Source organism: Tiliqua scincoides, chromosome 8, assembly GCF_035046505.1.
Source record: "Tiliqua scincoides isolate rTilSci1 chromosome 8, rTilSci1.hap2, whole genome shotgun sequence".
Lineage (NCBI taxonomy): Eukaryota > Metazoa > Chordata > Lepidosauria > Squamata > Scincidae > Tiliqua > Tiliqua scincoides.
The window spans coordinates 42256082-42282937 of NC_089828.1; the positions used below are offsets into that span (position 1 = coordinate 42256082).

The 26856-nt window shown below is 44.8% G+C and overlaps 1 protein-coding gene across 1 annotated transcript in view; it reads right to left on the bottom strand.

Moving 5' to 3' along the window:
• The window catches only part of LOC136659292 (proprotein convertase subtilisin/kexin type 4-like), a 29726-nt gene continuing 2870 nt past the window's right edge, over window positions 1–26856 (bottom strand). Inside the window, exons 2-15 of the mRNA XM_066636427.1 lie at window positions 26761–26856; window positions 25179–25274; window positions 24360–24488; window positions 23728–23804; window positions 22986–23074; window positions 20814–20986; window positions 19607–19819; window positions 17142–17242; window positions 15017–15120; window positions 9897–10014; window positions 5532–5711; window positions 3997–4121; window positions 2399–2515; window positions 1–500 (exon numbers count right to left, since the gene is read on the bottom strand). The exon at window positions 26761–26856 is cut by the window's right edge and continues 9 nt beyond it. Of these exons, the coding sequence (XP_066492524.1) occupies window positions 1–500; window positions 2399–2515; window positions 3997–4121; window positions 5532–5711; window positions 9897–10014; window positions 15017–15120; window positions 17142–17242; window positions 19607–19819; window positions 20814–20986; window positions 22986–23074; window positions 23728–23804; window positions 24360–24488; window positions 25179–25274; window positions 26761–26856 (2118 nt within the window). The remainder of the gene's footprint in view (window positions 501–2398; window positions 2516–3996; window positions 4122–5531; window positions 5712–9896; window positions 10015–15016; window positions 15121–17141; window positions 17243–19606; window positions 19820–20813; window positions 20987–22985; window positions 23075–23727; window positions 23805–24359; window positions 24489–25178; window positions 25275–26760) is intronic.

A 26856-nucleotide genomic window follows, 5' to 3' on the forward strand; every position in this document is an offset into this window, starting at 1 on the left:
TCATGGAAAACTCTTCTGGGATGGTTCCTTTAAACTTTCCTTTGTACTGGTGGGGTTAAGGTGCACCAATTCCAAGCTGGCAATCCCAGATTTGGCACAAGAGTTTGCTAGTTTCCAGCACCTGTTTTCACCACCGAGGGATAGCCAGCCGTATGCCATGTAGAGGAGAACAAAAAGGATGGGCCCCACACACAGCAGGAGCACCACAATCAGGAGAAGGTGTGTGTGGGGGCCCTGGTTGAGACTTCCCCCACGCTGCTGGTATGAATAGGCCAGATGGGAACAGGTACGGGTGAGGGCATCATAGGCACTCAGGGGGGAGCAGGCAGTACAATTGCTCTCTGTTCCTCCTTGGCAGGTATAGCAAGATGAGTGGCAAGCAGCGCAGGCTCGGATGACACGGGTGGCTCCATCTGGATCAAGAGAGAGCTGGCTGTAATATCTAGGAGGACAGTAAGAGAGGCAGAGGCTCTGGAAAGCATAGAATGGGCTGGTACACTCTGGGAAGAAGAAAGAAGAGTGAAGTTAGTGCGAACCAGACATTGTTGCCACCCCATGGAGATGGTCCAGGTCCCAGGTTGGATATCTTCCAAAGGTTCATAACATGGGTTTTCAAAAAAATATGTATATCCCATTATTATAATAAATTGTAACAGTCCTCCTGTCAACAGCTGTATGACAGTATTTGCAGACAGGAGGCTTATTGGAGAGTGGCTTCTCTAAAGCCACCTACTCATTCTATGGCATAAATGAAATTCAAAATCAGGCTCCTCCTAGCTTGCAGAAGAGGAATCCCCAGCGTACCTGGGAGGTTGTGGGGGCAAATGTTCTAGTGCAGCACCTGGTAGGGGGCACTGCCGTGATGCCATCCCTCCACTGCCACGTGGGTTTTTTTTTTTTGTTTTGGCTGAAGGCCCCTTTACAGGTCCTTCTGAGGCCTCTGGAAAACCTAAAAACATCACTTTTGGGTCTTGGAGGAAACCAGAAGTGATGTTTTTAAGTCTTCCAGGGGCCTCAGAAGGCCTGCTGGGGGGCCTGGGAGGCTGTAGGCAGCTTCCCTGACCCTCAGAAGGCCTAAAAAAAAAAAATCACATCCAGTTTTCTTAGAAAACCTGAAGTAACGTTTTTAGGTCTCAGGGGGTGGCATTTCGCGGTCCTGGCCCTGGGTGGCACAGAGGCCAGGATCACAATTGATCCCCAGAGCTATTAGAACAGAGATTGTTCAAAGTGCTTCACATTCATGATGTTATGAACATGAGGGAGGGGCGATGGAACCCTGGAGACCCACGCAGCCCTCCCGCACAAGGTTTTTCATCAGATTGCGAAGGCTGTCGGTTGTTAACTGTTTCTGTTCAGCCTGTTGGCTAAACTGCAAGTTTGCTGCTATAAGTGATATAATAATAGATATTAAATATACTAGCTCTATGTAGGATAACAACAACATCTAGATAAATATCCTTTAAACCTTTCTCAGTGCCAGCATGGTTGAGGTGCACCAATTCCAAGCAGGCAATTGCAGATTTGACACGGGGCCCTGCTTGCTTCCACCACACACAATTTTAATTTTTGTTTTTTATAGTTAAAATATTTCCTTAGTAAAAAGGCACAGATAATTAAAATACATACAATTACCAAATGACTAAAACTATATTTCTAGCCTCAGAGATGCTTCTGAAATTCTCCTTGATTCTGCACTTCAAAATTACCAGGCCTCACTTCTGAAATGGAAGTGATGCATCAGGAATCCTCCACTGTTCTGTTCTTTATAACTTTTGTACAGAGTACTGCTTTCAGCTTCTTCAGTCCATTCATGTCTTTCTCCCCCCCCCCCATGTTACTGATGTACATGTATGCGTTAGGAAAACAAACATATAAAAACAATCCTCATGCAACTGCAAATACAACTGCAACAAGCTTCCCTTTGTACAGTGTTTTATCAATGGACAGGATCATCAGTAAAACCACACAAAAAGAATGTGATTGCAATTGAAATTTGAGCATATCAAGACTGCTCTTTTACAATGTTCTGTGAATATACACATGTGCATAAGTAATGCAAAGGTGAAAGGGAAAAAAAGTTGCAAAGAAAATAAAGGAACAGAAAAGCTGTGGCAAAATGAACATGCTAGAACTCTGAAATTAGTTTTTAAAATGTTTGTAATTAGTCCAGAATTCAGTGCAGAGGAAACCAGGTGAACGATAAAGGAACAAGTCAGGGAAATTGGCTCAACCCTACTTTATAGATTAATCTAGTCACCTTTTTTGAATATAAAAAGGCACCCTTTACAAGGAGGTCCTCACAGCATCTTGTGGCAAGGAGTCCTGCAGGTTCCTCCTCTCTTTGCCTCAGTACTACAGATGGTTTGTTGCCCCTGGATAAGTGCAGCAATCAACTCACCCTGGCATGTCCCATCAGTGTTTCGCCTCACACACTTGCTCACCGAGGAAACAGCTTGTCTTGCCATCATATCCTCATCTGTGCCGTACAGCTTTAACACAAAACTAGAGAGGAGCCCTTTGGAGAGGTGCAGAAGATAATGAAAATGTGAGCAGTCAGAAGGCAACTGGCTCTCCTGCCTGTCAGCCTCAGACAGACACACCCCGCAGATCCCTGAGTAAATTTGTATTTATAGCTGTGGGGACGGAGATGGCTACAATTACTTCCACAGAAACCCTGTAATTCCTCTGCAGTGCTAGCAAAGTGCACACACAGTACAAGCCCAAGGGTATAAAAATATGTGTGTATGGATGTAATCACACTATAGTTAGGAATGTCTCTGCAACAGTGCCAAGTGAAGGATATAGTCTGTAACCTAGCATCAGGGCGCTTGCTTACTCACAGGTTTTGCTAAGCTGGGGTCAAACCACACATTATTGTAAGCATGCACTTTTAAAAGTGTTGAACAGCTGGACTGAGGTTCCCCCAGATCAAGACCATAATGTACGACTCCAATATATAACCCCGCCCCCATTGGAGTGCTTTCCCCTTGCCAAATAGCAGATGCAGGCAGGGGATCTAGATGGGTGCTGCAGCTGAGGGTTTAGGGTTTGAAGAGAATGTGAACCCCTCCACCCAAATAAAAAGCCCACCCCCATAGATTAGAGCAGGTGTGTCAAACATAAGGCACATGGGTTAGATATGGCCCATGAAAGCTCTTATCAAGGTCACATGATAATTGCGCTCTTCCAATGCTGCCCTTGACTTCCAAAGGACGGACTTCCCTCAATTGAGGAGACTAGTTAGGAAGGTTGAAAGGGAAGTTAAAGAGGGTCCAATCTCTCCAGAGTGCATGGAAGCTGTTTAAAACAACAGTAACAGAGGCCCAGTGAAAGTGTGTAGCACAAAGGAGGAAGGGTTTGATTAAGTCTAGGAGGTTGATCAAGTTCATATACCTGATCTTGTACAGGGAGCAGGTCTGGGGGTACAGTATGGACTGAACCCAGGGGATGTCCCATTCCAAAACTATAAGGTTTGAATTCCAGTACTGAGCCAGCAGGGTTTTCTAAAACTACTTTTAAAGGTCTCTGGAGACTGAAAAGTTTGAGAACGCTGCCACAGAAAATCACGACCAGTATATGTAGGTGTCTAGAGATTCATCCTACCTCTGGCTGGCAACCTTCAGTCTCGAAATACTATGGTATAAGCCTACAGCACCCAGTATTCCCAAGCGGGTGTACTAACTCTCCCATCCAAGTACTAACCAGGCCTGACCCTGCTTAGCTTCTGAGATCAGGCACGTGCAGGGTAACAGTTGCTGCCTTACCTTATCCTACCTCTGTGGTGCTGACAAACTTACTACTGTCAGGAATGAGTGACCTATGAGCCTGACAAAAGAGTCAGCTCTATGATGGGAGAAGGGTGTCATACCCTGTGATGTCTCTTTAAAAAAACCACCAAGTTCCTAGCCTGCTGTTTTACAGAGAACAACTGGAAAAATATATACAGAATAGGTAGCCCGAAGCAGGAACTGAACATGGGAGAAAAAGTCCTCTTACCTGTGTTATATGCATCCCCCTTATTCTCCAGCAGAAGGGTCCAGACACCCTGTGGGTCCTCATCCCAATAGTGTGTAGACATAAACGACCAGTCCTTGTAACCCTCTTTGCTGGTGTCATAAGGTCTACTGGGCAGACACAAAAAACTGCCAGAACTTTAAAAGTACAAGAATTTCTCTCTGTACACTATTTGCAACACAGAGAGATCAGGGTGAAAATTTTCCCAGAATCACAGATCCACCAAAGATTCAGCCCCTCATGCCAGGTGTGCATAGATTGGCTACAGTTTCTCAAAATCTATGGAAAGACATTCTGCACATCCTCAGAGATGCTATCTTCAGGTGCTGTGAAAACATGAAAACAGCCCTGCTAGGTGAGATAATGCTGTTGCCAAGAGCAGACAGTCAGATGCTTCTGGGAAGCAAGCTGAGAACAACAGATTTCCCCCTGCTGTTTGTCTCCAACATCTAGTATTTTGAAAGACTCCATTTGAACATGGAGGTGCCATTCTTCCATTGATAATAGCTGTTGGTAGATCCATCCATCCACATGAATTTGTCTAATCCTCTAGCGCAGTGGTTCTCACACTTTTAGCTTTTAGAATGAGAATCTGTCAGGACCCACTGGAAGTGATGTCATGACTGGAAGTGACATCATCAAGCAGGAACATTTTCAACAATCCTAGGCTGCAATCCTACCATTTCTCCAAATTCTCCAGTTTCACTAAGAGCAGAGGTAGATCCAGTGTTTGTGTTTTGGGGGGACGATGACGACCATGAGCACTCCCTTAATTCAAGAGCCCAGGTCAACCAGGTGGGTAGACCTGGGCTCCAACCCGGACTTTGTGTCCAGATCCACCTACCGGGTAGACCTGGGCTCTTGGTTGAGCTTGTGGCTTTTGTGGCCATTTGATGGGTGGGTAGATCTGGGTTCCCACCTGGACATGGAGCCCAGATCTACCTGCTGAGTAGACCCATGCTCCCATTCCAACTCAGCTCTGTCAGCCACCAATGCCCTGCCCAGTGGGCATTCCCCTGGCTCCCAACTTTGCTCCCCCCTGGTGCAATAGTTGGAGGGAGCACGCATCCATGCCCCCCCCCCCGGATCCACCCATGACAAAGAGAGGATCTTTCCCAGGCCTACCTGGAAATGCTAGGGGTCGAATCTGAAACTTTCTGTTCACAAAGCAAGCACTGAACCACTCAGCTATGGCCAGGGCCAGCCCACCCCGAAGGCCAATTGAGACAATTACCTCAGGCAGCACATTCACTTGTTGTGTCCACCTCCATCTACCCACTTATCTCCACTGGCTACCATGCTCTGAACCAGAAAGGGAAATGGAGGATGCAAGTGGGAGGATCAAAGGATGGCAGGATAAGTGGAGGGTGCAGTACCTCACACTAGCCAGAGCGTCTTGGGACAGCCTTGACTATGGTCTTGTCACACATTAGTGCTATTGCATCCTTTCCACTGCTGCAAATCTGATGGTCAGATGCTTACACACACCCAGCACTCCACCGAGAAAGCCACTTCACCTTAGAGCCACGAGGGTGGACTTGGTCCCCAATGGACTGGTCAGCGAGATGGCTAAATCTCCTCTCCGGCTATAGCTGAGAGTCAACTGGACCTGGACATGCTCCAAAGAGTAGATACTCCTCTTCTTTCCAGGGCAAGTGGTGACGTTTTTGGAGATGGCAAGCCTTGAACCTATCACCCTGCCAGGAGTCCAAGAAAGGGATAGCAACACTCACTTCAATGTATTCACTTCAACAACCTTAAATGGCATCACACATAATAAATATACAATCATAAATATAAAACCACAAATAAAAGGTACACAAGAACGAAACCATAAGAAAATTGCTCGCTCTAATACGCCAGTCAGGGCTGCCTTAAACTGTTAGAAATGAAAACTTTTGCAAGAAACTCGGCAACAAGAATGGTAGTTTCTTGCAAAAAGTCATATAAAAGAAACGCTGCGAGAAGGTTGGGGGGACCAGAATAACTAGAAATAACAGGGCCCAGAATAGAGCAGCGAAGCTTACTAAACACAGGACAAACACAAAGAAAATGGGTGACAGAATCAGGCTCTATGCCGCAATGATTGCAACGCCTTTGGTCAAAAGGTACCCGAGTATATCGACCGTTCAGCACTGCAGAGGGGAAAATGTTTAGCCGGGCTAGCATGAAAGCCCTCCTCTCGAGGGGATTCGTAAGAAACTGAAAATAAGAATAGCCATTGGCAAAAAAGGGGAAAATTCCATAGTAAATGGGGGAGCACACCTGGTTCAAGTGAGAGGATAGCCATAGATGTTCAGATTCCCAGAGTCTTTCATAAATGAGGGATAGCGCCTGATTAAAATGACAATCAAAGAGAGAGTCTAAAAAGAATGCCTATTAAAGATAGATAAAAAGAATGCCTATAGATAAAAAGATATGCCTGAGATTAAAAGAATGCCTATAGAGGCTAATTTAGATCCACAATGCTCAGACCAGGAGGATTGAAAAGGGTCGATAGCAACACTACATTAAGGAGAATCTAAAACAGGAGCTCATGCAGATTTTTCTTTGGCCCAGCTTCTCCCCAGATTTGTTCAGTAAGTGATAGGCTTTCCAAAAAACTGGTTAAAGTGTCACTTGTACATTTAAGTAATTAACATTTCATTTTCATCATCTGCTTGTTGCCTCAGGAAAGGCAGTATAGAAACCTCCTAAATAACAAGAGTGGTATATACTAATTTGGACAATAATTTCAACTGATAATTTCAATGATATCAAATAATCAAACATCAAATATCAAGGGAAGAAACAAGATCTCATAAAATCCACTTTTCTATGAGCTTATTAATTGTTGGAATAATAATTTTCAAGATGATGTACATCCATGAACACAGTTTTCTTCTTTGATGTTTGTATCTGGTATTTTATATTTTGCAATAATAAAACATCTTTGTTTATTCTGTTATAAAGCACTTAGAGCCCAGTCCCATCTATTTCAACCCCCTCTCCAATGTAGTGATGCTAGAATGGCTACAGCTGCATCCTGTGGGGGGGGGGCAGTTGCGCAGGTAAGGGAACATTCGCAGCATGGAGGGGTCTACTCAGACCTGCACTAGTGAAGTCATTGCACCTTAGGATCAGGTCTGGGAAGGGAGCGAGGATTTGGCAGCTGCTGCTGCTGCTGCTGAACCCTTGCCCTTCATGGTCCACCCTTCCTCTGCCCCTGTCCCACCCTCCCTGCCCCCTTTGCCACCTTGTTCCGCCTTCCCCCACCTGTTTCACCTTCCCCATTGTCTTACCAGTCTTGGCCAGTGATCCCCCAATGCATGTGGGAAGGCTTTGGCCTTCCCACCAGCGCTCCAGCAACATGCTACTTCATGCACTGCCGGAAGTGGTTTCATGCCTGCTATAAGGCAAGCAATGCTGGCAGAATGCTTGTACTGCCAGACCTACAAGCCCACAGGATTGGGCCGTTAGTTCATTTTGGCTGAAATCCTGCACAAGTTTACCTGCACAAGTCCCACTGAACTCAACAGAACTTACTTCTGAGCAGAAATGCATAGGCTCAGGCTGTTTAAGCCCTAAGCAAATAATGTTATGAATTTGGTGATCCTTGTGCCTGGCCAGCTGATAAGTGGCCAGGGATGAACAGGCATCCCCATTAAGCATGCTGAGTCATTAACAACGTATCTGCTAATCTTAACTAAGTAATATTAATGTTCCTGAATAGCTGAGGATCTCTCTCCAGTCTGGAATGTAACACATATCAGAGTTGGGGAAACGGCAGCTAAAGTAATTCATCTGGAGGTAGATTCTGGAGTTTGAACTTTAGGGAGAGAGTTCAGAGTTGCTAGCCAGAGTTAGCTGAAATTTAAGTGATGTGAAGCTGAGAAATTGTTCTTTGGGGATCTCCTGTGTAAGGAAGGAGTGTCTATTTACCTTCACTATGCTCTGCTTATATATTTGTAAATAAAGGAAAAGTTACAAAAACAGCAAAGATCTCCAGCACACTCTCATTCAAGGGAAACCCTGTAGCACTGCCCTTAGAACTTCTCTCCATTCAGAAAAATAGGTAGCACAGCCATTAAAAATAAAATAATTTTTCACATCTCTTAAAAAAAACTACTGTATCTCAGGTCTGGGACAATAAAGCATCATCCTCAGGAAGCTAGTGTAGCTCCAGCTTTTCCCATTAAGGAGATGGCAAAATAAAAGACACATGTGTAGACAGAGGAGCTCTCCTAGGTCCAACTAAAGGCCTACCTAATTTAGCATCCTAACAGTGGCCAGGCCAATGCTTCTGGAAAGTTGTCAAGAGCACAACAGCCCATTTTATATCCTTTGCCTCTGTATATTCATTCTGCAACTTAGCACCTGTCATGACAAAAGCACAACACTGTGTACATAACAAAAGACACTCTCTGAAACGCAAATTATGGGCCAAAAGCTACACAGTACATTAAACATGTAGCTTGGCCCTGTGCCACTTTTGGTTAGGGGCCCCAAAGTTACTATTAGCTGGGGGGAGGGGGGGAGAGAGGACCCATTAATGTCAATGGAAGCTTTCCTTCTGGGACTTAATAGAAGCATTGGGCAAATGTATCTAAGAATTGCAGCATTCTGATAAATGCATCCTGGTTCCACAACACCCACAACTGCTATTTAGCATTTAAAAAACACACACAGGGCCAAACTAACCTGTAGTTTAATGTTTAGTTCAGCCTGAAGATGGGGAAGGATTCCTAACATTCTTACAGCGCAATCCTATGCATGTCTACTCAAAGCAAGTCCCACTTTGTTCAAAGGGTTTACACCCTGGAAAGTGTGTACAATATAAGTTTTAGCCTTGGAAGTTCAATGCCCAGTTAATTACCAGTAAATCTGCTGGGAGTCACATTAGACTCAGTAAAATTTGCTCCCAGAAACATGACGAATGCTTCCAATATCTTGATTTGGGCTTCACAGGGTCTCCTTTGGATATATAGCCAGTTCACATCTTACGTGAGCATGAGGGTGCAGCAAATGTGGGAATACAAGTTGGCAGCCAGGAGTTGTCTCTGCCCAACCCAGACTTAAAAACCCAACTCAGGAGGGGCTGTGGGGATGGGAAAACACACGCAAACACAAACAGCCTTGGAACTGCTGTGGTACCACACAGCTGCTTGGCTGGCACACTAATACAGACACTGCACTGCCAGCTTGGACAAGTATGTTGTCCACAAATGCACACGCATACAAACGACAGTGGTGTACCAAGGGTGGGATGGGGGGATGGTCAAATATGTTACTGTAGATCTGGTGGTAGAGACTAGGTCTATCCTTCACTGTGAGCAGCCAGTGAAAGCCATGGGTAGACCTGGTTTCCACACTGAGCTCCCCCTGGTGGAGGCCTGGTCTACCTTTCTCTTTGAGTGGCCAGTCACCCTGGCCTCCATGGGAGGGGGGGGGATCTAAAGCCAGAGGCCAGATCTACCCATGGCTTCAAGTGACCCACCCTGGGTGTCAAATACCCTAGATACGCCACTGACAAACTGAACTCTCCTTTGAGAAATGTCACACTGCTCTACCCGCTTTTCACATATTGCCATAGTGGTCATGTTACCATGAGATGGTTGTAGAATCTAGCTATAGAGATGAAGGTGGCTCTCCCTCCACTCACAGAAATGGTCTCTGGCCCCTGTATTGAAGAAGGTTGCCCACTCCTGTGATAGACCTTTCCTTCTCCATGAATTTGTTTCATCCTTTTTTAAAAGTCAGCTAAGCTATTGGCCATCACCATGTCTTGTAGTAGCAAATTCCATCATTTCATTTTCCACTATGTGAAGAACAACTTGCTTTTGTCTATCCTGAATCTACTGCTAATCTGTTTTAGACCTCATACACAGCTGCCCCAATCTTACAGTGGCTTGTAGACAACTCTGATGGAACATTTCCTCTGAGGTCGAGTAGTAGCCCACTTCTTGGCCAGATCCACCAGGTCTCCAGCATCTAAGAGCCCATATCCATAATGGTGACTTACTGAAAGGAAAATAAAGGAGTATTAAAGACATCTATGCTAAAGGAGTATTGAAACATCTGCAGTACAGAGGTGATAATGACATACCTTATAGATTTGTAAGGATTATAAAATATGAAGTACTGTGAGCACTTTTGCTAAACAGATGCAAAGCATTTGCACTTCCCTGCCAATATTCCAGGAGAGGCTGAAGACCTGTTCGTTTTAGTGAGCCTTCTCTGGCCTCCTTTAATTAATTTTTGCTGCTCTGTTGCCAAGCGCTTTTGCTTTCTCAGAGATCCTCTTTTGTTTTGAATCAATAGGGGTTTTTTAGCTGCTCTTTTATTTTCATGTTTGCTTAATTGGTAACCTGATTATAAGCTGCTTTGAGTCCAATTGCAGAAAGGATTTAAACAACAAAAATTTAAACAACCAAAAGCATCATTAGTATAAACAAAATGAAATGCTGAATTTCCAAAATAGTTCAAGGATCTAATTCACACACAAATGCTAAAGTTCACAGAGCAAAATAAACACATGCTGATTTTGTAGGAGAATGAAACATGTTGGTTTAAATCAGGGGACCAACTTCAGACTTTCAGAGCTCCTCTTTTTTTTTCCTCCAAGAAAAATTGATTTCAATGCCAGTAATTAAAAGTAGCCCTTATTACTTTTACAAGTGATGTATAATTGCAGTTTACTGGAGAGCCTGTCATCAGTCTAAGTGAGGCAGAGAAATCCTAGTCATTGGCCAGAATTTTACACAACTGCATCAGCCTTGAGCAACAACTTGGCTCTTCAGATACCAGTTCATAACAGCAAACTAGGACAGGTCAAACCTCTTGGCCATGCCCCCCTCCCTAAAAACCTGTCTTCCTCCTTCCCATATGCAGCATCCCCCCATATGAAATGCTCTTTCACCTTCTCCTCTTTAGTGTTTGATGTTCTTCACTTTGTCTTTTTCAAGACATATAGGAAAGAATCCAGAGAATTAGCTTCCAAGCTTTCTGGAACAGTAATCCCTTAACTGATCTAGCAAAACCTCCAAGCATAGAAAATTAGTTTATACTGAACGAATGGCCTGCGCCAGTATAGGAACAGAAAGAACCTCTGCTCCCTCAGAGGTGCTGAGACATTGGTTAAAACCTTTGTAGTAGACAGCAAGCTCCCTCTCTGCAGGTGAACACCCAGGCACTTAGATCCAGCCTCTCTCCCGCCTACTCCTTTCCAACTTACTGCACACATTGATCCATCAACATGTCCTTGAAGCTCAGCCATGATCTCCTTTTCTTTACATGTCGTACCCATTTTTCTCTCACTCATTTGCCCTAGAGCTCTAAAATATTTCCTAAAATATTATTATTAAGAATACTTAAAACCTGTTTCTCAATTTAAAAAAGTTCACAAAGCGGTTTACAGAGAAAATAAAGTAACAGTCCACTGAACCAGAAGAGCTCCACAATCTAAAAAACTCAGAAGAACACACCAGCAATAACCAGGGAAGGGGGGGGGGAAGGCTGCATTGTGCTGGTGTGAAGAGGGACAGTTACTTTCATTCTGCTTAAAGAGCACCAGTTGAAAAAACACCCCTTGTGAGTGTAGGGCAGTGTTTCTCAACCAGTGGTATTAGTACTAGTGGTGGTACTTGAGGTGGTGTCTTGTGGTACTCAGAGGATCACCTGGCAGCAAGACCAGCAATATTATGCAACAAGCAGCTACTAGTAGGAGGCTTGGTTTGGCAGGCAGAGCTCCAGGGTGTGCTTTTGGCTTGCTTGAAAAATCCCTCCCTTAGTACCCCAAGTCTCTTACCAATGTTTGTCACAATGCATTTGGCCTTCCAATCTGGCAATGGCATCATCACCAGTTACTTCTGGTGGTAAGTCCAATAGGTGGACCACACAAAGTTGTATCGCAGGGGACAAACGTTGAGAAACATTGCACTAGGGGACAGTATTCTACAAAATATATTTAAGATAGGGCAATTTTGATGGTGTCTGGATGTTATTAAATATTTAGGTAAAAGTAAAGGTTTCCCCTGCACAGTCGTATCCGACTATAGGGGGCAGTGCTCATCTCTGTCTCCAAGTCGAAGGGAGCCAGCATTGTCCGAAAATACCTTCTGTGGTCATGTGGCCAGCATGACTAAATGCCAAAGTGCACTGAACACTGTTAGCTTCTCACTGAAGTGGTACCTATTTATCAAATGCAGACATTTTGACATTGAAAGGCAGGAGCTTTACAGCATGGCAAATAGAACATGTTCCCCGTTAAGTCTGGAGATTCCTATCATATAGCCTCATATCTTTACTTACTGCATAACTATCAAAAAAGGAGAGCCTTCTCCCTTGCTAGATTCAACGTGCTCCTGTCTGCTGTTCTGTTTGGGAAATTTCACAAGATAGCTCATGCTGAAAGGCGATGCCCTTGTAGGCTGTATTGAGATCCTTGTCTACTCCATTCTTTATTGTCCCTTTTACACTGAGATCCATCAAAAATATCTGGACCCTATACTAAGAATAAGAGGAGGATTTACTGATTTGGCAAGAATACCTTTTAACTAACTCTTCTGTGGAAATAACTGATACTGGGGCAACTTTCCTGTGTTGGCTCACTGAGCTGCACAGTCAAGAAGTTCATTTGTTTCCTGGCTGATCAAATGTATATAGTTTGCAATTTGTTTGTTTTACATGCCAATAAAGGATTCTATCTATCCCTACTTGCATTTATATGCTTTCGAACTGCTAGGTTGGCAGGAGCCAAGGCAAATAACAGGAGCTCACCCTGTTCTGCAGCACTGGGGTCTGGAACTCCTGGGCTGCTGGCCTGCCAGCCAACAGTTCAATGTCTTTAACCACTTAGCCACTAAATTTATAGTAGCTTTAATTCCAAGAGATATAAAATAGATTATTGGGTTAACTTTCAAGAAATCAATACAAGACATGTCTTTGGATTTGAATAGGTGGGCCTCTTTAAATTTGTCCCTTTGGGGTAAGGTTAATACACATGAAATGAAAATTATACCTCATGTAATTTAGGTTTTACATTCATTTTTTCTATATATACAGCAAAGAATTATTCAAGCATGTGCATGACATGCATTACACGCTCCCTTTTTCAGGGTGTCTATTTCTGTGCTGTGTTTCTACAAATTATTGTGAATATGGGTCCTAAAGAACAGAATGAAAAGCATGGGAAAAGTGGGAAAACAGGTAAAATGTAAGAGACTTGCTAACAGCTTGCAACTGAAGTTTGAGGAGCTAAGGGCACAATCCTATCCTGCAGCAAGCAAGCAAGCCAGGAGGCTTGTGCTGTATCCAGTGCAGAATTGTGGCCATAAGCAGCTCAGTCAGAGGCAAAGGGAAACATTTCCCCTTACCTTTAGGTAAGGGCTGCTGGCCCCAATGGGTCTCCTCGCTTGCGCCACCTGCAGAGGTGGCACAAGTCCGAGGAGAGTGGAGCGGCTTGAAGCTGCTCCGTTCTCCCTGGGAACAGGGATTGGGATCCTGCATAACTGCTGGATCCCAGCCCCGCCTCTCACTCCCTGCTTGCCCACCCCTAGGGCCACCCCCCCACCCGCCATCCTTCCACCCAGGAATGCCTCCTTCTCGCCTACATTTCTTCGTTGTGTCGGCCCTACTGGGCCAATGCAACTTCCAAAGGGGAAACCAGCACGGAGGCTTGCGTTGGTCTCCACAGGCCACTGCTTCTTTGAGTGCCGGCCTGGCTTCCTCCTGAGGAGGTGCAAATGTGCTTTACAGCAAGTTTGCGACCCTCCCAGGCTGGCGCAAGGAACTTGTGCTGGCTGAAATGAATTCTAGGATTGAGCCCTAAATTTAATGTGAGGCTAAATTGTGATGCTAGAACTTCTGAAACATTTTTATTGTCAAATTGAACACTTTATTGGTCTGTATAATGTTATTGATTCGATTTTATCATGCCACACAATTTCTTCCTTATGGTGCTAGGCATTTAGGGTGATTTTTGGGTGAACTTGGAAAAAGTTAGAACTTTTCCCAGTGAAATTAATATAATAATTGTTATTCAAATTTTTGTTACAAGAACTATTTTCAGGAACAAATTAGGTGTAGATAACAAGGGTAGAGGGTATTGTATATAATTTTCCCCTTCCCCCCTTCCTTTTCTTCTTTTTTTTAAACAATGTTTTTTTTCTTCTGCCCCCCTCCCCCTTTGTTAGTGAAGGGGGGAAAAAAACAAAGTGCCCCTTTGCCCATTTAGCAGGTTAGAAAGTGAACTTAGCAATTAAAATTTCACTTGCCATCCTGGGTAAATAACCTAATTTACCATGATAGGATGGCATGTCTCTGCTCAACATGACCTCTCTCCCTTCCTCCACAGAAACCAAGCATATCCCCCCTCTCTCTGCCCTAACTATCAAGCCTCTCTTAGAATTTGGGTTAACATGCACATGCCCAGTTTGTTCTAAGAGTGCTAATGTGTATTCACTCATGTATGTGCCTTGTGTTATGGCAAATAATGTTTGTCTCTCATATTTTGCCTTTTGCATTGCTCTTATTCTGACTCTTCTGCCTATCACTGTAATCTAATTCACCTCCAATCAGTCATGCTTCAATATATCTTGACCTCTTTCTTCTTACAACAGCCCTCTTACACCTTCTTACAGAAGTTCACAGAACTCTCACAAAGACATGGGGGGCCTGCTGCATCTCCTTCTGCAGCTGCAGTGTAAGGGTATACTTATAGCTACACTTGCATGGCTGCCAAGGCACAGTGCCTCTACCTGTTTTATAGGGAGGAACCAAGAGGTAACCACTGCTGCACAGCCCTCTCATTCCAGGTGTCACCCCTCTTGGCAATGGGCTCTCCTTCCTATGGGCAGTACAGGTAACAACAGGAAACAAGGCAGGCAATGGAGCCTGACAGACCACTCTCCCACTGCAGTTTCTTTCATTCACGGAGGTTACCGGACAATCTAGCTGGGGGAAAGGAAGCCTACCCTCTAAAAGAGGCATGATCCTTCCCCAGGGCAGCTTGCTCCAGTCTCACCTTTGCGTCCTACTCCATTCATACTCCAATCATCTGCCTGTAGGTGGGCTGGCTTGGAGGCCCTCACCACGAGATGCTGCATATCACGCCAGCTCAAGGCTGGGCTAGGAAAACAGAGAGGAGAATGTTAATAATTCAATTATAGAAAAAGCTTATTAAAATTGTGGCCAACTGAGGATCCTTGGGCACTCTGGTCTGTGCATGATCATCGAGTTGCCCACTGGTTGACAAGCGGTTACTCTCTATTTCCCTGTGACTTCCCTCCACTGCTTGTTGATCTCTGTTATTCTCAGCAACAGCAATTCCACTGGTGGGCAAGTGGGCCAGCCAATGGGCTGACTCAGAGGTGACAAGGAAGGAAAAACTGCTCTTGCTATTTTTACGGAGATCGTTGCTCCTTTTTCATCCCCCTCCACCCACACACACATTGCTCTCTAGTAAACAAGGTCCTTAAAGAGAAGCATGACTGGTTGGGGGTAGGAAGAAGGAGGTAGAACCAGCATAAGATTCTCTCACTTCCACAGTCCTCCCAGGCAGTTATGTTTGCTGCCATCAAGGCCTCCTATTTCAACTCTACCTTTCCTGAAGCTGGGATAAGTATGAACTTGGAACTCTTTTGTTGCCTTTCCATGTCTGGGCTCAGTGTCCCAGACACTGCCCCCCCCCCAAAGTCATCTGCCCCTCCCAATTCACTTGGGCATGCCCCCCCCTTGCCTTCACAAGTCACCCACCAGCACTAGTCCTTGGGAATCTTTCCCACTTCATTAGTGGCAATGCTGCCTCCTGTTTTGTACATCATCCTCACTTTCTAACCCTCCAAGACAGAACAACCGGCAGGCTCATGTGGGAGTAATGGAGAAAACAGTGTGAATAAGAAAGACAAGCCTTTCCTCAAATCTTCCCAGTTTACCTGGGCAGCAGAGTGAAGGGTCTGATTCAGTGTAAGGAGCTCCAAGTTTAGATTGTGAGACCTTTAGGGACCTGGAACCATTTATTGATTTATTTTGCTATGCAATTCATTTTGTGAACTACAGGTGTTCCCCAGTATCTGCTGGGGTTCCGTTCCAGACTCCCCGTGGTTACCTGAAACCGTGGATACTGGGGACACCTTTAAAAAGATAGGGGAAAGTTTTAAAAATCTTGGTAAAACTAGATTTTTTAAAATGTCCCCCTATCTTTTTAAGAGGTGTTCCTGGTACCCATGGTATCCATGGATAACTGAAACCATGGATACCAAATCTGTGGATACTGGGGTACACCGGTACATTTTGTTGAAAAGTGGTATATAAATATTCTGAATAATAATGTTTTTACATTTTTAGCCACTTTAGGTCTTCCACTAGAAAAAGGAAACATGGGATTAAAATATATTAAGAGCCCAATCCTGTGGTCGGCAGCACAGCTCCGTGCCACTGACCACAGTCGCAAACGTGCCACAAGGCACATTTGCAGGGCTCGCCACTGGGCACCCACCAGTGCTAGCCCAGCGCCTGCCGGTGCTGGGCTTATGCAGGGTGGTGGCCCAAGTTCCGCGACTTGGCGGTCTCCCAGACCACTGGGCTGTGGAACGGGAGGCAGGGCCTGGAAGGGGACGTGGGGGAGGCGTTCCGGGGAGGGGGGAGGCCAGGAGGGGCGGGCAGGAGGAGGATCCACAGACCTGAGCTCCGCAGGATCCAGGGGGCTCGTGCAGGGCTGCACACCCTATACAAGCGCCTTTACTCGTGAGTAAAGTGAGTAGCCCCATTGCGGGGCTGCTTACCTTACTCGGGGGAAGGGGATGAATGTCCCCTTCTCCCGAGGAGCCTCCCACAGTAGCGTGGGAGGCACAGGATTTGGCAGCAGCCCTTATCGGTGCCGCTGAGCCTGAGCGCTCTGGGCAGCTCAGGACTGGACCGCCCATCATTAAATAAACAATTCACCTATTTTTCAAGCTGTTCCTTCTGACCGTGAGGACAAGGAACTTGTAAAATTAAAAAAAAATTTAATGACTGTTTCAAGAGCTTATGGAAACATGAAAAGCGCCAAACCTTGAGTGTCTTGAGAGAAAGGTGGTATAGAAATGTTTTAATAAAATAAATAAAACTACAAATTTAAAATCTAAGGATCCAGAAACCCCAGCTCTTACTTGGCTTCCAAAGCAAGTGCAATCATGCCAGCTGCAAGGGGCGCTGAAGCAGAGGTACCTGTGTGTTTATCAGTGCAGGTGTGCCTCAAATCTGTTGTCACCTAGAACGGAAAGAGATTTATTAGGAAGTAGTAATTGTCTAATCAAAGAGCAAGGACGGCTCAGCTCTCCCCCCCCCATCACTGTATTCATGATGTCTTCCTCCAAAAGCAGTTCTACACATAAAAAATGTACTTCTAGTCCTCACGTCTTCAGTAGAAGAATGATAAACTTGATCAGGAGGACTCTGAACTGAAGGCTGTGGGGGTTGGAAGCATAAGCCCAAAGCTTAATTCGCAGGTAAATGCTCCAAATAGGAACCCTTGGAAAACTGCTGAAACTAGGAAGCATTTGGAGAGCCTCAACCTAACTAAAGAAGGGGGAAGAGACATTGGGTTGTAACCCACAGGGCTAAGCAAGATGAGGTTGAACTTCTAGCAAGTGAAGGTAAATTTGACTTGATATGAATAGCCTAATGGGATGACTCTCATGATTGAAATGCACAAATGGGAAGGCTATCAGTTATTTGAGAAGAACCGATGTGGCAAAAGGGGAGGGGGTAGCATTATACGTATATCAAAAATGTACCAAAAAAATACACTTACTCAGAAATCCAACAAAATGGTCAAGGTGGACAGCATCTGGGTAAAAGTGTGTGTTGTTTCCCCCCCTAACAACATTGTGGTGTGAATTCACCTAACAATTTCAGGCTTTTGGGGATTATGTCATCACCAAACTTCCAGGTTGCCAAGCTCCGCACAGCATGGAGGTGCACAGCCACTTGGCTGCACTTGTTAGAGAGAACAGTGATGGTGAAAGGGTCAAGGCTGAGCAGCAAACAGATTACAAGCCATGATGGGTATGTGCAACCTCCTGGTTTTAGAAATAGGTTACCTCAAAAGGCCAGGTGCAAGGGAGGGCACCAAGATGCAGGTATCTTGTGTTTTATGTGCTCCCAGAGGCATCTGGTGGGCCACTATGAGATACAGGAAACTGGACTAGATGGGCCTTTGGCCTGATCCAGCAGGGTTCTTCTTATGCTCACAAACTGGAGTGGGTCCAGCAGAGGATGACTAGGATGGTGAGGGGGGCTGTAGATCCCGTGAGGAAAGGTTGAAGGATTTGGGCATGTTTAGTTCAGAGAATAGACAGCTGAGAGGTAACATGATAACATCTGATGGGCTATTAGAAGGGCTAACTATCTGTGGAGGATGCTGTGGAATTGTCCTCAGTTGCTCTGCAGATTAGGACTCAGATAAATGGGTTTAAACAACAGCAAGGGAACTTTCAACAAAATGTTAGGAAGTACTTCATGATGGTACGAAGTGATCAGTCCTTAAGCTAAGGATGGATAGCCAGCTATCAGGGATATTGTAGCTGAGGATGGTCTGCGCTGATAGGTGATTGGACTCAGTGAACATAGAGGTCCCATTCAACTCTATGGCTCCTAAATGCATACAAAAATAGCAGCAAGACTGAGATATGGTTATAAACCTACCCTCTTGTACAGCTACTAATTGAGTTAAAAACATGGCACAACCACATTTAAAACTGATTTTCTGTATTTCACACAAACACACCGGGAGCGGGCGGGAGGCTAAAAATGTCTTAAGTGGCACATGTGAAAACTGTCTCCAGGACTTTATTAGGAATGTTAGTTTGGCTCCCTCAAGTGCATTAAAGTATACCACATGGCATCAACTGTCAACAGGTGGTGCTATAGCTTTACTAAAACAGGCTTCAAGCAGTGTTCTAGGTCAGTGGTTCCCAAATTGTGCAATGGGAGCTGATTTTTGGAGGGTTGTGAAAAGTTTTTGAAACATTAAAAAAAAAGCTTTGTGCCCACTGTGCAGAAGAAAATCATTAGTTGGAATACTAACCTGTGGTATGAGGTAATCTTCATCCCAAACTAAAAATGTCGCATTTTCTAATTTTCTCTAGTTATTGGTTTGCTGTAGATAAAATGTGAACCCAGTTTCAGCCCTTTGTCTGGCCTGCAAGTCCTTAACTGCACATCTTGTTCACTAGTTCAGCCTTCTGGCTACCCTGACATTACTAAGGTTTGAGGGAACACTACCTGAACTCAATTTCTAGGGAGAGTAGCAAATGCATACACACAATACTATATGTAAGGTCTCTAGCAGCCTCAGGAGCACAGGCTCCACATTATTATTAATTAATAATTTATTATTATTAATACAATATTTTTATCTCTCTTTTCTGTTTAGTAGGTCACGATAGATTGCCATTTTAAAAAGCGAGTCCTGGTGCTAAAATGTTCGGGAAGCACTGTTCTAGGTGAAGGATGTGAACATTCCACTTCTAAAAACAAAAACAACCTTTAACCAGAGTGCACTGCAATACTTTATGGTGATTCAGGGAGTTCCTCCCTCCTTGCCCAGAGAACATGAGTGTAAGAATCTCACAATCTGCTCCTCGTCCTTATTCCCGCTGCTATAGGTGGTGGTGAGAGTGGAAGCACAGGCCTCACTGTACCATGGCACCCGGCCACTCTCAGTTGTGCTGCCCACAGACAAGGTATAGATGCTGTTAGTGTAGCCATCACAGTTGCAATTGTCATAACGGAGTCCACCATTGCCAGAAGCCCAGACAAACAAGGAGCCCAGCCCCCTACGGCCCTGCAAAAAAAAAGAAGATGAAGACAATTAGAATCCTCGCAGAATGCTGTCATGGAAGTAGAATGGTGTACAATAGATGCACCACACTGGTGCCCTACAAAAAACTATAATCCTCATTGCATGGAAAGCCTAACAAAACACTTTTGCTATCATTAATACATAGAAAACAGACTTCTGCTCTTCTGAGTGGAAGAACATTCAAAAAAACATTAACTGACATAAGTCCCAGATGTTCCAGCAAATGCCAAGAGAGGGAATACTAGACTGTCATTGTATTAAATTTGGGGAAGGGACATAATTTTAGAATAGAGCATGTACTTTACATGCAGAAGGCCCCACATTCAGCCCCTGGTATTTCCATTTAAAAAGAACTTGAAAGGAAGACGTTGGACAGCCACCATATGTCAAAGAATGCAGTACTGAACTAGAAGCCTGTAGAAGGCAGCTTCATCTGTTAAAAGCCATTTCTGCCCAACGTTGCATATATGCAACAGAAATCAAATGTGTACACCTGTGGGCTGGGCAGAAATGGGTTAGTGGGCAAAATTCTATCATGATGTTCTTCGCTTTTAGCTAGAGTGCTCATAGTTTAGTGGTAAGGCAACTGATTCTATGCAGGAGTACCTCATTCAGTCCCTAGCATCTGCAGCTGAAGGATTTCAAGTAGCAGAGCCAGGAAAGGCCCCTCCCTGCCTATGACCTTGGAGAACTATTGCCTGTCACTGTAGACAGCACTGGACTAGATAGACAGGAGTCAGGTGGCCATGAAATTTGCTAGATGAAATCATGATCTACCATTCCAAAGACTCACCTGCTTGCAGTTGTTAACAGCATCTGGATAGCCTCATTTCTTTACAGTACCATACATCCTTGCACAAAGCAACATGAACACACAATAGCATGCTTGCAGCTGGAACAGGGGCCATTATACTTCAATGATCAGTTTGCTTGTCCTTCAATAGAGGGGACCTTCTGGCAATGGAAACAAGCTTACATTCACAATTCCCTTGAGGAAGGCTTCTTTGGCCAGAGTCCCAGGACCATCCACTGTTCTTCCATCATCCTCTGGGCCCCAGCTGGCACTGTAGATGTCAATGTGCTGGGGATAGAGACTCAAAGACTGGGCCTCCACAATATCTGTTACTGGACCATCAAGCATCCTCACCCCTAGAAAAAGAGAACAGGTCCCTGTGTCAGTTTTCTCCATTTAGTTTATCAGTAATAAACCCTTCTGATGCCGAAGGGTTCCTCACTAGCCAAACCGGACCTTCTAACTTATGGGAGCAACCTCTCATTCACTCCCACCTGTGCAACAGGAGTCTGATTACTATCCCCTTGCACAGCCTCTGCTGCTTTCAGTGCAGAGGGCATGTGAGCAAAGAACTCAGTGCATTATGCACTGTGCCCCCATGTGTTAGATCTATCTCCTAGACTGCCCCCCTTAATGGTACTAAAATCCAGTGCCTGCTGGAGCTGCCTCATCTTGTCTCATGGGTGCATTTGGCTTAAATTGATTCAGAAACAGGAGGGCTGAGCTGAATTTTCACAGGGCTAATTTTCTGCCAAGTCACTGGTGCCATGAAACTTTCTCTGAAACAGCAGAGTTTCCCTGACAGTTTGAAAAGTGCAGGGCAGTGCACCCATACATCCTTCTCAGCAAAGAACTTGCTAGGAAAGAGAGAGGATAGCTTCATGCAGAGTGTTGCAGATGACCTCCTTTAAAATGGCCACAAGTTAGTTTAAAACTGGTATTCCATAATAACCTTCATACTGCAAAATTTTGCCTTTTGCTTGCTAACAGAGAGAGAGGATGTTCACACACAGAACACTCTGGATGGAATATTTTATGATGTCAAACAGTTTTGCCCTTGGTCATGTGTTCCCTACAAATGTACTTCCTGCGCCTTTCACAAGGTAAAATATTTCACAAACAGGAAGGCAACTGAACAAGGCAAGACTGAACTCAGTCTCAGAATATGTTTATGGAATCTTTAGCAGCCAAAGTCTTCTCTCCTTGCCATAAGAAAGGCATGACCAGATGTCTGTCTAGTCCAGGATCCTTTTTCCCCACCATGGACAATCAGATATCTCTGGGAAACCCAGAAATCAAACATGTAAAAAAGCCTTTTCTGCAGCAACTCCTGTGTCCTGTCCATAAACCTAGATGTTCCAGCTAGCTCACTAGTAGCCATCGATAGATTATGAATTTGTCTTAGTGTCTAGTGCTAGCGGCCATCACTGTGGCACTGAGTTCCATAAACTAAGTATGCACTGTGTAAATAAGTCCTTCATTTTGTCTGATTGGAATCTCTTACCAGATGGATAATTCCAATTTCTAGTTTATGGGATTAAAAAGCTCTTGTTCGCTCACTCACAAACTGAGGGCTGCAAGGAATTCTGGGCACAATGTAGATTGTGGCTTCCAGTTGCTAGCCCTGCAACCCACCAAAATTCAGTCATATCCCATAGCTTGAGAACTGCTCTAGGGTCTCAAGTGAATGGAGGTGCTTTGTAACCTTGAACCTGAAACCTTCTACATATGCTCTGCCACTGAGCTGTGGCACCTCTAAAACAGGATAGATGGTGCAGTGGTTTGGGAGTTGGACTTAGACCTGGAAGATCCAGGTTCAAATCCCTGCTCAGCCATGAAACTTCCTGGGTGACCTTGGACTAGTCGCTATCAGTCTCACCTTCCTCACAGGGTTTTTGTGAGGACAAAAGGAGGGGAGGAACTTACACACCACCCTGAGTTCTTTGGAGGAAGGGCGGTATAGAAGTGTGAAAAATAAATAAAAATAGATTACTGCTCATGAGCAGCACAAGGTGCTGCTAGTCAGCTCTCCAAAATTTCAGGAACAGAGAAGTATTTCCACAAGAGATCCTTTTAAACCAGAGATTGAACCTGAGTCTCTGCATGCAAAGCAGAAACTCTACCACTGAGCTAACTCATTTCTGCAAAAACTCTGTGCTGTAGGGTCAAGACTATTTTGCAGAAAAAATGAAACTAAGCAAAGATTCTAGAACCCTCTCTGGCAGTACAACCGTGGTCACTTCTCCAGTGCCCTGCACTTCCAACAAGTTCATCTAGGCTCACTGTTCTCTCCAGCTATTTCTCCAAATGCAGACCCTCCTTTTTCCATGTCTGAAGAAACAACAGTTCACTTGCCCCCAATTTTCGCCCTGTAAGCGATGCCGGCTCCACAAACATCATTGTTGGCGGTGGCAGCCACCTCCCCCGCACAGCGTGTCCCATGTCTGGAAGTAAGAACAAAACACATTTAGTGCCACGATATGAGGCTTGTGACAGCTGGGAATTCTAGAGGACACCCTGCATTTTTCTAACTGAGCCCCAGATATTTTTGCAGTCTCCTTATTTGAAATAAGCCTCTGTAGGGAGAAGAAGGCTGTTGCTGTGAAAGCCCAGTTTGCTTCCTCAGCCCTGTCCTTTACTGTGCCCAGGGTATCAAGTGCCAGTTGAGGCAGGGATATTACCAGGAGCTCAGGGCATGGCTCCCTATGCCACAATTTTATCCTCCCAGCTTGTGAAGTAGCTTAGGGTTAGGCTAAGAGAAGGTGACTAGCCCAAGTTCTCCAAATAAGATTTGTGGGGAAGAGGGGATTCTGAGTATCTCCCAACCAAGTCCAACACACTGGCCACAACAACAGAGTAGTTATAGGGAGCTTCTTAGGATGCTGAATTGCCAGCACTGCTCCCCTGCAATGAAATGGCGGGAGACTTACGGTGCTTGAAACAAGATCTGGCACTACACAACCCACATTGTGTCAAATCCCTTCTAATTTTTGTGGACTGCAGCCCCCACCCCTGTCACTAAGTTCTAAACACTTCTGCCACAATCAGTCTTTAAGGCACCGCAGAAGTCTTTTTATTGTTTAATGAAAGAACTCACCGATTTTCATCCCAAGCATTGTAGCGCGGTTGAGGATCCGGATCATGGTCATTGAAGTCATAACTTGCCAAAGGATCCTATAAGAAAAAGCAAGCACCTTGACCGAGATAGGTTTCTTTCTTGCATTCAATTTAAAACCTACATTTACTGCACAATCATGGCTGTGGGGGGACGGGGGACGGGACTGGTCCACCAATTTGTGTTTCTCCTCTCCCATTTTTGGTCTTTGAAAACAGGTGTCTAGTCCTGATGGTTGTAGGAAAAAAGCTAAAGAATGCATAGAAGCATATAAAATGTTATGCATGTAATCCGATTTAGTTATGGTAATACTGATGGTGATTATGGAAATCCTCCATAATCACTGGCTCTGTATTTGAAACAAGACCGAGTAATGCAGAACTCCAAAATCAGGAGAGACACAGAGGAGGATAATCTCAGAAGTATCCCTTCTCTGCTATTGGCTGCAAGGAGGATAGCAGCAATAGATGAAATAAGCCCAAGATCTCCAATCTTGAAGTAAACCCTATCATTTAAGATGGGAAATGGCTCATTGTACTCTTGGTTCACTCTGTACAGGTTTCCAGCTTTCCCCCCATCTATTTCCACACAGGTAGGGGGCTGCCTCTACTTACATAGTTAGCCACAAGATCAGGATGATCCTTCTCAATACCATCGTCCAGAATGCTCACAACCACCCCCATGCCAGTATAGCCCTGACTCCATGCACTGAGGACATTGAGGTCTGGAACCATATCGTTGTTCTAAAAACAGAAAGTAAAAGCCTTCAGAAGTTGGGAGGGATGGGGTGGGGGAACAATCAGACTTGCTTAATTCTTCCCCTCCACTATGAGGAGGGGAAGCCTTGAGAGGTTTTTAGCTTATCCCAAATACGCTTGTCATATTGTCAGGATAGTGGTGCCACCTAACTCCATCAGCCTCTTTTCTAAAACTGCAGTTATTGGGCTGTTGCTGCTTGTTTGGATGTCTCTCTGTTTCCCAACTGGTTTTCATGAAAAGTCATTCTACTATCTGCTAGTTCTTTGGCTAAGTAAGTTTTATTGAATTTGTGGGATCTCACCATGATAAATAAGTGAAAGATTTAACTTCCGGAGTATTCTTTTGCTTGCCTGAGATGCTTGCATCTCAGAAGCAGCTGAGATGATGAAGGAGAAAGGAGACTGGAATGCATGTGTGCTAAAAAAAAAATGGGGGGGGGGATTAATCATGGAAAAAATGACCCAGGTCTTACACTCCCCTGGGTGGTATAGTGAACAGGTCTGATCCTTGCAATGTTATTAGAAAGAAATACTGGCCTGTCTAGATCGAGTAGAATCCATTAATTTCGGATTTATTTGTTCACACAGCACCACACGTTCTGGGAAATCTGCCTACTTGTTTCTGATGCTCTGGGCCCCCTTGCCCTTGTACCAGTTCTTCCATCCACCACTCACCATATACCACTGCTTCTGGAACCAAGGATCAGTGGGGACCACTGGAATGCTTCTTTTCACTCGTCTCTTCAGAGTCTGTTGCTCAAACCAGTGGACCTAAGACCAAATCACAGATACATTTTAAATCATTTCAATGATAAACCAGGAAACTTCAGCTGGTATGTGTTACCACATCCCTGTTATGCCATTTCTGCTTTAAATGTCACCATGCACCCCTTCAGCTAATACAAGAGACACTTCCCCATCTGACTACCTGAGACACTGAGTCTCAGTGCTCTGTAACTAGAAGGGCAGCCCAATCCTAAACCCTGCCGGTGTCCAGCAGTTACAACAATGCCAAAATGGCTGCAGCTGTATCCTGTGAGGCCAGGGTAGCTGCAGGAGTCTCCTCAGGGTAAGGAAACAAATGTTCCCATACCCTGTGTATGTAACCCTGTGTATGTATGTAAACAAATGTACCCATACCCTGTGTCCCATACCCATACTCCATGGTCAGCAAAGGGCTTTCTCGTATCTGCGCCCGTTATTTAGCCCTTGTCAGGCTTCTAGGCACAGGAAGGGGCATAGGATTTGTTGGCAGACTCTCCCGCTGTCCCAGGCCCAATCCTCCCCTTGGTCTGCCCACCCTCCGCCCAGTTTCACCCTACTGTTCATTGGTCTTCATCCATCTAACTATAGCCAAGGGGGTTCCAGAGAGTTGTGTTAGGCTTTCCCCCCATTGGAACAGGAAAAGCATATTGATCTCCCAAAACCCCATTAAAAAGGGCAACTGGACAACAAGGGAATTACAAGTTATCCTAGGACAAGTTAAATAGTAGCTTGGTTTTTTCCAAAATTCATTTGGATTTTATTTCATTTTGCCTCAAATTTCAATTGCCTGCTCAGGGCTACCATTATAATGTCTTGTATGTGTAGGTGCAGAGGACTTGAGGTTAGCCAGGTTGGTTGGCTCCCTGGTTGCTCTTCTTGTAAGTAGCCTCCATGCTGGAGGGAAATCCAGCACAATTATACAGGGTGACCCAAAAGTAGGTGGACAGTAAATGATAACATTTATTCCACCTACTGCCCACCTACTTTTGGGTCACCCTGTATATATTTTTAAAAGACAGAAGATGATGGCAAAATGGAAAATCAATATAATTGGGTTCCCTCCATGAAGAGGAAAGTTGTAGAAATGCCCCTTGCAGGCCTGTCTAAATGGTTGGCAACCTTCAGTCTCAAAAGACTATGGTATAAGCCTACAGCACCCAGCATTCCCAAGCAGTCTCCCATCCAAGTACTAACCAGGCCTGACCCTGCTTAGCTTCCAAGATCAGACAAGATCGGGCATGTGCAGGGTAACAGTTGCTGTCACAATCAGCTCATGAGGTACAAGAGTGCACAAGAAGGTCAGGTGTATAGCTTGTGTGCTTTGCTTCTCCCTGTCATGCCATGGGGGCTGCAGCAAGCTCATCACATTACCACAGATTGCTTCTGAACATACAACTCTGTTTAGCCATTGTGGCTAGGGGGGTCTCCTTTGTGAATCTGTTGAAGGCACGTTGCTTTAAATGGCCATCCTTTCACAATTTACTGAACTTACACATGGCTCTCTTTTCAGATGAACATACCAACCCCGGTGCTGGCTCAAAGACTGTTGTGCTATGCCACGATGCTGCAGATGGTAATAAGGTTCCCC